Source organism: Leuresthes tenuis, unplaced genomic scaffold (assembly GCF_036924035.1).
Source record: "Leuresthes tenuis unplaced genomic scaffold, fLeuTen1.0.hap1 SCAF_6, whole genome shotgun sequence".
Classification (NCBI taxonomy): domain Eukaryota; kingdom Metazoa; phylum Chordata; class Actinopteri; order Atheriniformes; family Atherinopsidae; genus Leuresthes; species Leuresthes tenuis.
This window is the reverse complement of record NW_027325360.1, coordinates 5766505-5779238: the sequence shown is the minus strand read 5'-3', so window position 1 is coordinate 5779238 and position 12734 is coordinate 5766505. Positions and strand designations below refer to the sequence as shown.

The 12734-nt window shown below is 38.4% G+C and overlaps 2 protein-coding genes across 2 annotated transcripts in view; one reads left to right on the top strand and one right to left on the bottom strand.

Annotated features, from left to right (window-relative positions):
* Positions 1-12734, bottom strand: part of bmp3 (bone morphogenetic protein 3) — a 458962-nt gene that overhangs the window by 292835 nt on the left and 153393 nt on the right. The gene's annotated exons all lie outside the window — the stretch shown is intronic.
* rasgef1ba (RasGEF domain family, member 1Ba) overlaps positions 10946-12734 on the top strand; it is a 109345-nt gene continuing 107556 nt past the window's right edge. Inside the window, exon 1 of the mRNA XM_072387301.1 lies at positions 10946-11180. Within this exon, the coding sequence (XP_072243402.1) occupies positions 11112-11180 (69 nt within the window). The 5' untranslated portion in view covers positions 10946-11111. The remainder of the gene's footprint in view (positions 11181-12734) is intronic.

Here is a 12734-nt window from a genome sequence, read left to right as displayed (position 1 = left end):
AAGTTATCACCTATCTTGTGACATTACATTTCTATCCTGATGGGAGCCAAAAATATCAAAAGTATTTGGTCAGGTTTAGGAAATGATTATGGCTGGGTTTAAATGTGTTTAAAAGTGTGTTCACTGACTTCTTTTATAAAATTCACCACATTATAAAAACCTAGTTTTCAAGTCTGAGATGTTGGATGAGTCCTTCTTCACCAATGCTGCTAGAACACAGACCAGTGTAGCTGGTCTGTAGGACAGGCTGTAGGAATTTACTGCCAAAGCTGCCGGCTGATTTATTATCAACCAGAATATTATGATTAGACTGCGAGGTAGAGCTTTTAATATCTGCCAGAGTTAATTAGCTGTCTGCGTTCAAAGTGGAACTGACAAAATGAGTAGCACAGAGATAAAAGTGATGAAAGAATGGACAGATTGTACCAGCCGTCCACTGGAGACTGAGCGATTATTAACAAACTCTGAAATTTGTGAGAGGTGATGCGAGTTAGAGTGCAGAAAACTACAGAACAATACAGGAATGTTTACTTAAATAATTTCAATGTAAATCAAAAGTTCTGCTTCCCTGCAAAAATACTTTCATCCGGTCATATCATTATTCCTTAATTATAACACCAGGGATTTTTGAAAATTGAGTAAAAGCTTCATATGCAGTGTACATATATAAGATTGATTATATCCCATCATTTAACAAAAAAAAGCACAAACATTGATTTCTGAAAAATTGAAAACTATTTCTTAAAAATTTCTTACAAATTGTGCTGTAAATTGAAGACTTAAATGGAAGAAAGTTTACTGGAGACCACGATTAATTGGCAAAAAAAAGTGTTCCCCCCAAAAACTGCTATGCTCACGTAAAACATGGGCTGCATAGTGGATTCTGCACAATAATCTCATTCATGCTTTCAGTTTTCATTGTGAAAGTTTCAATAAAATAAAAATTGTTACTATGAGCCTGTCCATGTAAAACCAGAGTTGTGATTAGGGGCCTTCACCACTTTAGGTTAGCTAGCAGATCTCCTTTGAGGCCAAGCCAACATCCAAACTATAACTTGAATAGTAATCAGGCTTTGGTTTGTGAATTTTCTCAGCTTGCAAATTATGAATATCAGGAAATCCCATATCTGGCCAGACGTTAATGTAAGAAGTCTTTGGTAGGTTGCAAAGATCCCTGCTGAAACGTAATTTGGAAGGATATTTACTTTTTATAGCAGCAACTATGTTGAATGTTTTACAGCTCAGGGGGGAATATCTGAATACTTTCCTTGGTGTTGCTGTGCCAATGGCTGATAAAATTTGTATTTACAGTGTCCTCAAGTTACATTTCTACTTATTTATTTATGAACAATATTATAAATATACAATGAACAAAGCAAAATAACATGGCACCATATTCACTCTTAAAATTATTTTAATTATTAAAAACTCCCACCGTCCAAAAACATGCTTGTTAGGTTAAATGGTTAATTTAGTTAATTGCTGTCCAGTGTGTACCTTGCCTCTCACCCAGTGGCAGCTGGGATCGCATTAGGCTTGCGACCCTAAATTGGAATAAGCAGGTATAGAAAATGGACAGATGGATGGATGCTTTTTCACTAAATCACTACAAGGGCTCAACAACACTTCTGGAAATCATTGTCAGTTAAACACAAGTCATCACTACATCTACAAATTAAAGCTAAAAGCACAAACACTAAAAAAGCAGAAAATCAGAACATCTTAACAAAACCCAATAATTCTACAGTAAAGCTTAACGCTTTGCTGTGGTCTGATGAATCAAAACATGAAGTTCCTTTTGGAGTCTCAGAGGAGACAGACCATCATTTGTCATCAGGGCACAGATATATAAAAAAAAGAAGAAAAAATCATGATGGTATGTTAAGTTTCATATCTGTGAAGTCACCGTTAAGGCAACACTATTTCAAAGTTCTGGACCAACCTTTCTTTTCCAAGACCCTGACCCTGTAATGAAAGTGCTTATCAAACCAAAATAAAGACAATGAAGGCGTCAAACTTTCTGTTTCTGTTGGGCAGTATAAATATAACATCACGTAAGAGTGATTAAACATCTAGCTCTCAAATTACAGAAGTCGCTCTCCTCAGTTCTCAAACTGTTGAAAAATGACATGAAAGAATGATTCATTTAATTTTTTTTGACATTCACTTTTTGGTATGAGAGAACTGAAAGCATAAATCTCACATCAGATTTGTATAGTGATAGATGTAACGTCTAAACTTATGCCTCTATGTGCACATAAGGTGTAATAACAGTCCTCTTGCATCCAACCACTTCTGCAAAGGTCTGCTAAGACATATTTTGCTGTATGTTTGTGTGCACATGTGTCCCTCTGTCACGAACGGAGTTGAGATGAGGAACCCGTCTGGTTTCAGCCAATGCATGGAATCAATTAAAATTCACACCATTACCCAAAAAATTGCCTGTATCTTATTAACATGGTGGAAACTACCTTGGGAGGGGAATTTCTGACAAAGACTCAAGCTCCCCTTGGTGCAGATTTAATTGAAAGTGGAACTGTGTACATGTTTGTGGTTGTGTTAGTGTTTGTCAGCTTGGCTGCGTTTGATGTCAGAAATATGTCAGTTCTGACAAGAACATGAGAAGGTCTTGATCAGCTTCTTAGTTTTCTAACAAACAGGAAAAACCATGTCAGATGAAAAAAAGAAGTGCTGGCAGGGCTTCATTTCAGCACTCTGACATGTACAACAATTTTATAGATTTATGAGTACATCACATGCTTTTAACAGCTGGTTTGCTGTGGTAAAAAGCTCTTTAAATTGTGGTTTTCCACTTGTAAATTGAATTAATTTGCATTTATGATTATTGTGTTAACATAAATCACAAATGGGTTTTGAGATTCTGAAATTCGTCAAGCTTGTCTGCATATTATTGTGTTTAATCTTCAAAGATATGACCGCAAACAGAAAATGTTTTTCAAGAGAAACTCACTTCAACTTGAAATGCAAATGTTTTCTGAAAACAAAATATTACAAACTTTTTATCAGTTCAAGTAATATAGGGCCAGAGGTCACCTCAAGAAACTTTGCAAAGAGGAAACGAAAGATGTTTAATTCATAGCCAGTTAGGTACAAGCCAAAATATTTACACAGCACTACATTTTTTAACATGAAAAATTCAGTTTTCATCTTGTCACATTTTCATGTCGTCTGTCTTTCTGTCAATGACTCAGAAATGAAGTGCAGCACAAAATTATACAAGATGTCTCAGTTCCTAAAATGCATTTGGAAGGAAGTTAATGTTGATGGAACTGTGTCCACAACTAACTGCTGAGGAGTTGGGCAGGTAAACATTTTTTATATTAATGTTCTGTTAAGGACTTTTAGAGAGAGATCACATGTCTCTTTACAGTGAGATTTAGAACATAAGATAAGCAAAAGATGACCCAACCTCTGACACTTAAATGTTATAAACAAACCTACTATAATACATTTACCTTGGACTAGCATCCCGCTAGCTAACTGTTCAGCCTTATTTTTGGTATTACATATTCCCAGGGAGGCAGAATTTGAGGAAGTTAGGCTCTCTGTGTAAATTGCAGGGGAACAATGAGGACATGTAGAGCTAGATTAATTTTGTGAAGTGTGAGGCTAAAATGCAGCACTACCACAGACATACGGCTCATGGTGGAGGTTCAAAGTCTGCATACCTATTCAGAGAACCAAAGTTTCATGAGTAACCACTGTCACTGAACCTGATTTAGCAAAACATATCGCCCCCATGCCCCCACCCCTCCAACTTCTTAAAAAAATTTAAAGTTTACGTCAGCATATCACAAAAACCTTCTCATCTCAGACCCAGACCCAAATCCATCCCATTTAAGTCAGAAAGCAAGGCTAATTTTCTTGAATATCATATCATAACGCCTTCATCATGAGAAAATAAGATTTACTATCTTTATGCAGCAAAATAATCAACCCATCATCTCAAGAAAACACCAATTAAAGTGAATAAGTCCAGTCATGGCTGTTCTTGGCTGCCTTGCTATACAGATTCTGCTCCCGTGATGCTGTCACCTGACAGCCAAGAAAGGCCACAGCGGGAAGTTGTCTCTCAAACGTCTGTGTTGATCTGAGCTGCATCTGTGAACGCAGCTTCAGACAGTAGCTCTGACACTTGGCTTTAGGCTCAGAGTAAAAAATGACGAGACTTGAGGAAATGTGTTTTCTGCTGTCTGGGTGAATTAGGGCTCATTTGCTAATGGTGAAACTTAGCTGCCCCGGCCAACTGATAGATAAATCACCCCGTCTGCTGCTGCAGTGCAGATGGTCACGGTGGCTGCTCCCCTCTCTTCAGTCTCCCCCTATTATTTCCGTCCCTCTGTCTTTCCGTGTCTTACTCTGTGGAGCTGTGAAATACTTTATGGGTTTGGTTATGGAGTGGCAGCCTGGCACGTTGCACCGATGCTGTGAAGTTCCATCAGAGATGCAGAATGTAATAAAAAGAAAAAACTCTCCATCTGAGGCTTTGCTGTGAGCGGCTGGGTCTTTGATGCAACATTAGGCAGCTGCTGCAGTGAACAGAGGGAGGTTTGTATGAGAGAGCAAATACAGTGTCAGTGTGTTAGGGTGTGTGGATGTGACAGTGGTGTGGGATTTGGTATGTGTTTGATCGACCTACATAGGATTTCTATTTAAGAAATTATTTTACACCCTGACACTCATTTTCTAAGCTGTGGTCATAATTTTTGTTTGCCTCATGTTGATATGTTCTCATCGGAGGAACCAGTAAATATAATAACCAGATTATCTTTGAACATGAAGCTCTTTTTGAAAACTTTGGTCCACATATGGGGACACTAAAATGTGACGTCCATGTGTCTGAACGCCAGGTCGTGGGAGGTTAGGCATGTGCTTGTATACTGTGATGTGATTCAGTCATAGCGACAGCCTCTTCCATTTAAACCTACGTCACATTAATAATCAACCTCTGGAATCCATCTATTAGCCATAAAACATTTCCTTGAGTGTTGCAGGGTAGGAACCCTCCAAGTACAAACCAGTTCCAAAAAAGTTGGGATGCTGTTGAAAAATGTAGATAAAAAACAGAATGCAAGGATTTGCAAATCTCATTAACCAATATTTTAATCACAGCAGAACATAACAAACATTTTATTATTTCATGAAAATTATTAGCCCATCTTGAATTTACTTCTACTGTGAAGCCATGCTTTTAAATGTAATATGCAGTTTATAATTGTCTTGCTGGCTACAAGGCTTTCCCTGGAAAATACATAATCCGGATGGGAGTATATATTGCTCTAAAACCTGTATATATATATATATATCATTTAGCACTGATGGTGCCTGTTCATGTGTATATGTTGTCAGTTCCATAGGCTCTAATGCATCCACATAACACCAGAGATGCAGGTTTTTAACTGAGTGCCAGATGGTCCCTCTCAGTCATTTTGTTTTTATACAGACACACCACTCCACCACAGCTGTATTAGATGACAGCCATGCCTTATCACTATAATAATAAAAGGGCATTCATTGCGCCACAGTTTGTGGAAGCAGTTTTTAAGCAGATTGCTAAATTTCTGTCAATCTTATGAGAGACTCTGCCTATTAAAGGTACTCTATACCCAGATATGTTACTGATCTGTTGCCAAGTGACCTAATTAGTGGCAGCCTGTCCCTCCAACTGTTTCCTTTTAGTATCACTTACATTTCCAGCCTTCTTTTCCCACTTGCAAACTTTTGAGACATGTTGTTGCCATCAAATTCAAGACAATTTTTAAATGAAATATCAAAATGTCACTTGTCATTGTGTCACCCAGTATCTTATAAGATTTGATTCCTATCTTTTTTCATTTCTGATTCCAACTTTTATTGTTTTTTGGATGAACAGAAAGAGGAAGAGGAGAGGAGTGCCTTTGTTCTCACAGCCTTTACGTCCCTAATTGAAATGTTTTTATGTTCCTTTGTAGCTACTGATGAGATTTACATTGCACTGACAGTGAAACCTTTTAACCACAATATGTACATGATGTTTGGAGTGGATAATCTATGCACTAATGTTATCTAGTGTCATTTGGTGCTTAAATGGGTGAAATGAATTCTCTCCAGCCAAATGAAGGCCAATCACAGCTTTATAACTAGCTTCACGATTGTGGATACGGAAACAGCTACATGATGCAGAGAGTGAGACAAAAAGCTCAATCATCGTCAATTTCAGTTACATTTTTTTGCTGCAATTGTGTTGTGATTTGTCTTACCAACGCTGGCATAGCTAAAACCATTACACACACAGTACAAGTAGAGCAGAATCTCATTAAACCTAAAAAGGGTCATGATGAGAAAAGCGAGTGCACACTAAAAAACAAACATGCTGCGTGCCCAGCTCTACAATTCATCAAAAACCCAGCAGCTGTGCCGGCAGATGAATGAGCACTGGAGTGCACCCACCTGTTTTATAGTTATCAGTAGCAAACTACAGTTTGTGCAAATGCTAGTTCGGGAAAGTATGTACAGTATAATACAGTTCCATTAATTATACTAAAAAAAAAAGTACTCTCTCTCTCAGTTCTAATATTTTAGATTTCAGGACATCATAAAAAATCTTATTCTTACCAGGTTTTAAAACTAATATATAACCTTACCCATTATACCGTTTCATGATTTATTTGACAAAAACTAAGCCAAAAAGCATAAAGAGTGTGGGGCAAACTAGCTACACCCCACGATTCAATAGCTTTTCAAACTCACCTTTCCTTTGCATTGTGTTAAGAAACACCTGAAAGCTCCAGAGCAGCAAACAAACAGGCAAACTTCTGCTTTTATAGAGGTGCTCACACTTGATGATGATCAGTTGATGATCAGTGGATAAAATGCATTTGATTGGCAGCGCCTAACAGCTACGTATGTCATCAATTCCAAAGGAAACAGTGCGACTGGACTTAGTTTTCACACTTACACAGCTTCAGCAATTTTGGCATTGTTAAATAAGTCATTTATCAAAAAGAGTTTTAGTTAATCATGTCAAGTGTCATTTTTCAAAGGAGATTGTATTAAACTTTGGCAACTAGAAACCAGTGTTTCAAGAAGAAAACACTAAGTTGTGTCCTTTGTATGATACAGTGTACCACAGAGGAGGAGAAAACAATGTATCATCAGCATTTATTGAACAGGTTGAGAAGGCTGCTATCCAAGAAATATTTCATAACGGCCACAAAGAGACACGAAATAACCAAAATGAATGTAAATTACATGTTTAAAAAAAACAAAATGGTGACAGGGATGCAAGATCAACCTAAACACATACACAATCTCCATGTGTTTGGTGCTTAAATTGAAAAGAAGTTTCTTCCTGCTGCTACTTTCTGATATTAGACTTTATATTATGCTGCTCTATGTGTTTTGGGGGTAAATTTCTTTGTAGGAACAAAGTACAAGAAAGTGATTTAAAAAAACAAAGAATCAATTAAACTGTAATTTTGATACTCTCGTTTCACAATTCGGATGTTGTTTGTTACAACAGCATGAAGTACATGTCACATAAATCAGACTTCACACAAGACTGAACACAAATTCAAACACAGTTGTGTGCAAATGTTCACCAAGTTTGACCTCATGCAGCCCGGCCTTTGACTTTTCTCACTTCCACACAAAACACATAGGAATCTCATGCTGCAGAGCAGATATGAGACATGAGAGACAAGTGGGGGCTGGGGAGAGAAAAAAGCAGGAAAGATTGACAGAATAAGGACATACACAAAGTCTGGTGGCATATTAACAACAGGTGCCTGCTGCATTAAAATTCTACTTGCTTTTGGCGATTTTAAAGTAAAATCAACATATTTTCTAAGAATAAATCCAAGTTTAACTGAAAGTGATGTTCCAAATACCCAATTACAACAGTAAGATCAGTAAGGTCTGTTGTGGGTGATGATTCCTGGTTTGGTTGGATTTAAAGACTACAGAAGTACCAGATACACTGTCAGTAACTGTCTTTTTGTTAGCCAGCTGGACAAAATCTAAAACTAATCATGAATAGCAGGTATCATGAGGGTGTTTTATTTCCTTTATATCCCTCTGTGCATGCTCCTGTTAAAGTGGGAGTTAAACATATTTATACACTTTCTGCACCACCAGCTGAAATGTAAGTGTTCCTGTGGGGTTATGTTGCATACAGTCTTCTCTACTCTAACTAAGTCTAATATGTTGCACTTTATTGTAGAGGCAATCGTGTGTTTTCAACAAAACTACTAACTGCAAAATAGAAAAAAACAGAAAAAGAAAAAAAAAACATTTAAGGTCCACTTCAGGCACTTATGACGCGAAATAATAATAAGCAATGTAACTTACAGCATCCCCCCCTCGTGTTTAACTAAATGACTTACATGTTTTTGGAAAAATCTGTGCAAGAATCCCAGAGGCTGTTAATATTGGTTCCATAAAGAATATTTCTACATTTAAAGAACCCAAACATCTTCCACCTCCTGTGGCATCCTGACCCAGGGACCAAACAAAATCTGTAAATGAACTGCCAGTTTTTTTTTAATGAAAACTAATTTAACAACATGAGACAAATATATGCATCACCTTCTCACATGATAATAGTCAAATTATGGAAAATAACCAAACAAGATGCAAAGTGAATGCCAACAGCCCTCCAGATGCTCCTCCTTTCTGGAGGATCCTGTTTGGATTCCTGTGACTCCATGAATATTCAGTTAATATTCTGCTACACAGCCCTAAAACCACTAGTGACAGTTTAATTTGCTCATTACCCATGATGGATGGCCTGCTGGCATTAAAAATGATAGACACATTTTTAAGTCTGATGGAAAACTGCAGTGAAGTACAACTGTGTATTTTAAAAAGTGTGTTTTATTTTTTATTTAAGAATGACACGAAAAGACCTTAAAATGCACAAAAATCACGTATAGATGTATAGAAAGTGGTAGCATCCAAAATGACATTATATAATGTTAAAAAGATCAGAAAATATTGTTAGTGGGTGAGAAAACTTGGGTATCATTAAAGCGGAACTTAAAATAACTTTTTCACATATTTGCTGCAACTGTCTCTGCACCCTATGGTTGGCTCACTGGTCTTTGCACAAGCTAATTGTGACATCAAAACAGCACCATAACTGTTTATTATTATTATCATTATTGTTATTAGGCACATTGAACTAAATCTTAATCCTGAACAGTAGGTTTCACCAATGACAACAACAGGAATAGCACAAGATGTATTTCTTGTAGTTGTAGAGGAAGTACGTAATTCATACATAGGAATAACTGCACAGTTTCAATCTGTTTTACCTCTAAGCAGCATTTTATACCTTTGTAACATTTCCATTCATTATATTTTCTTTGGATTTGACTTAGTGTAAAGATGCCTGTAGACAGACATGCTTGCTTATTTTCTCTTCCTGTTTATTTTTTTTAACGTTACTTGATGCATGATTGGCAGAAACAACACCACAGCAGGTGCATGACAGCAAAACAACAGGTGCATGTTGGCCTTCGTAAGGTTGAGAATGTCGAACATAAATTTAGCTCAATACATGCTCGATACATGAAACAGGCATTTATTTGGTTCCTCCCAGTATCTGTATTGTTATTTGAGAGAATGTACAGTGCCCAGGTGAAAAATAGCCAGTCTAAGCTGCAAGAGGAATCTCTCATCACTGCCAAATGGAGAGTTATTTTGGATAGCTTCGACTGCAGGGAGGGGCTCTGGGGACAGAGCTGAAGCACAGCAGAGAGGGAGGCGGAGGAGCCTACAAGTTGTATGTGAACAAATTTTCAAGATTTGACTGAATTTTTCCTAAGGTCAACTGTTTTGTGGAGCTGTGTGGGAACAGTTGTCCCATCTTGAATGTGAACAAGCGAAAGGAGATGACTTTATTGATTTTAGGAGAACCAGTAAGGAAATGAACACAGTTTAGAAGAAGAGAGGCTGTAGTGATGGAAGACTATAGATAGCTCAGTGTTCATCTCGACAACAGATTGAACTGAAAATGCAACACTGAAGCTGAACTAAAGAAGGAACAGAGAAGGCTCTTATTCATGGGGCTGCTTAAGTCCTTCAATGTTTGCAAGATGCTGCATATCTTCTGTAAGTGTGGTGGAGTGCTTTGCAGGCATCTGCTGGGGCAGCAGCATCAAAGAAAGTGACTCAAAGAAACTCAACAAACTGATAAAGGTTTACTTTGTGCTGTTGACTACTCTGAAGTCCCCAAAGTTGATTGTAGTAAACACAATGCAGAACACTGCACACACTCTACACAATGGAGTCGGAGGCTTCTTCAGCTACCTTGCAACAAAGAATGACACAAAAGCTCATGTCTGCCCATGGTGACAAATGGCTATCATTAGTCTTTTTATGCAACATGACTATAATTACCCCCCTTTTATAAGACTAAATCTATTATATTGTATTGTTTCAAATGTATAATCATAGACCATTTTATTCATGTTAGTGACATTTTTGTAGAGTTTGATTTGTTGTCATAGTCGGGTTGTTTTTTTCTGTGAAAGAAATAAAGAATATATATACTTGGTGTATACAGGAGTGTGTTGGCAACTGACAGTTGTTTTTATGTACAGTTCTTCTACTTTATGGGTCTAAGCTTTCTTTAAACTTCGAGGGAAATTAATAATTGTAACACTTCTTTAAAATCTGTTTTTATTTGGTCACTATATACCAATAAAACGTGAGTAGCGTCACTCTCTATTCCATCTGTGAATTGGGGGGTACAAAGGTCGCTGAAAACCACCTGACTTCCCGTCGGCCCGCCCACTTCTCCTTTGCTGGGCCCCACCTGCCGCCCTCCACACAGCTGCTGCTGATGGTGCCACAACTCAACAGCAGACTATCCTGGATGCGACAGCCGAAGGCTACGAACCCACAAACCTGCGCTGTACCGAGCGGAATTTTGCTCCTGTTATCCAGCGGCACATCTCCGCTTGTTCTGGCCGCTGTCGGTGAAGAAGGTAGGGATGCGCGCTGGGTCCTCAAACGCCGCAAAGAAGTTCACGAGGCGGACAGAAAGAGGACTCTCCTGTTGACAGAGCTTCTTCTTTTCAGGATTACGTCGCACTTCTCACCTCTATATGGCAAAGTTCCTGGCTGAATTACTGGGATGCACACTTCCAGACAAGGCCCCCCCTCCTTTGTACGAGGTGAGGATGCTTTAAAAGTCACTCAGACCTGCGGGGTTTTTACTGCCTAATCTGGTGTTCACAGTTATAACCTGTACTGTTTTTTTCTCCTCTCTCGTAGCCATTAGGATACAGGCTGTTGGTCCGTTGCCACGTGCGAGGAGATTAGCGCGCATGTTTTGCTTCCTCACTGTTTTAGTCCTAAATGATTAGTTTAAGCTTTGTCACTGTCATAAGACTGCATTACATGTTTGCATCTTTTTACTTGTCGCCCCGCCAGTGTTTGCTTTGATTCATATAATTTTTGTTCCATCCAGAAATAATTCCAGGGTGATTGTAGGCACTGTGGCGCTTCTTCCTTAAGTAGTGCTGCGTCCTGCGTTGCCAGAAAGCGGAATCAAGCAAGAAATGGCTGAGAGTCAGCTGTGCTATTTGGGTCAGTGTGGCACGAACCGTGGGCCACTCACGCACAGACATGCCCTGTGCTTGTGTCTGTAACTGACTGATGAAATGGTGAACGACCAAACTCGACTTTACTTTCTCACTTTAGTCTTTTTTGTTAGAGGTGCTCTAATTAGTTAAACGTATCTTGCCTTCCACAAAGAACAATCTTGAGGCTGTATGAAATGTCTTTTTGAAATGAATGTTGGGGTCATGAGAGTTTAGATGCGACTGTGGTGAACCTGACTGACATAATGACTTCTATCTCAGGCTGTAGTTCTAAGACTGCACTGGAGGACTGATCCAACAGGAAGCAGCTGCTTCAGATGATTGGACATGCTTAGTTTGCAGTTAGGTACATGTAAGGCCACCTGCTGCACTGTTGTGTGTGTGTGTATTAAAAGATGAATACATAAATAATCAGCCTTTTGCTGATCAAGGTTAATCTGTCTGCAGCTGCTCTGTCAAACTGCAAATGTTTAAAGCCAACTAAAAGTGAGGCTGGGTGATATGCACCGAGATTCACATGTTATAAGCTAAATGTTGAGTTTTAACTCCATTCCTGCACATATGATGTCACAAGCACTTTTATTTAAAGACTGCAATCAATTAAAATCCTTCCAGGTTCCATCTCCTGCTCAACAAAACACAGCTGTGCAAGTAACGCATGTAAACAAGAAGAATAACTTTCCATCAGTCGTACAGCTGCATAGTGTCAGATGAAATGTAGATATTTCAGTTTTTTTTTTTTTAAATATTAATTTAGAAAATATCCTTGAAATAAATGGCTTATACGCAACACAACTGGGCAAAACTTCACCCCAACAGGACTGTGCAAATGAAAAAAGGTTTGAAATAGTAGTGAAATAACCATCCTTAAGACTACAGTTGACCGACGCCTAATTGAATTCTGGGTTGTTGTTGCTTCGTTGTGGAAAGTTGAGAACAGTTCAGCTTTTCCAAGCAACAATCAAGGAGCCAACCAATCAAATTGCCTGACTAATTGTGCATCTGCTGTTGTGACTGGTGGACGCTATGATTCCAAGCATGTTGGGCATTAAAGCAACGCGCCTGTGTGATTATTGCCTGAGAGCTGCAGCTGTCGAGCTGTTCTGGTGACACCTGGAATTTAGT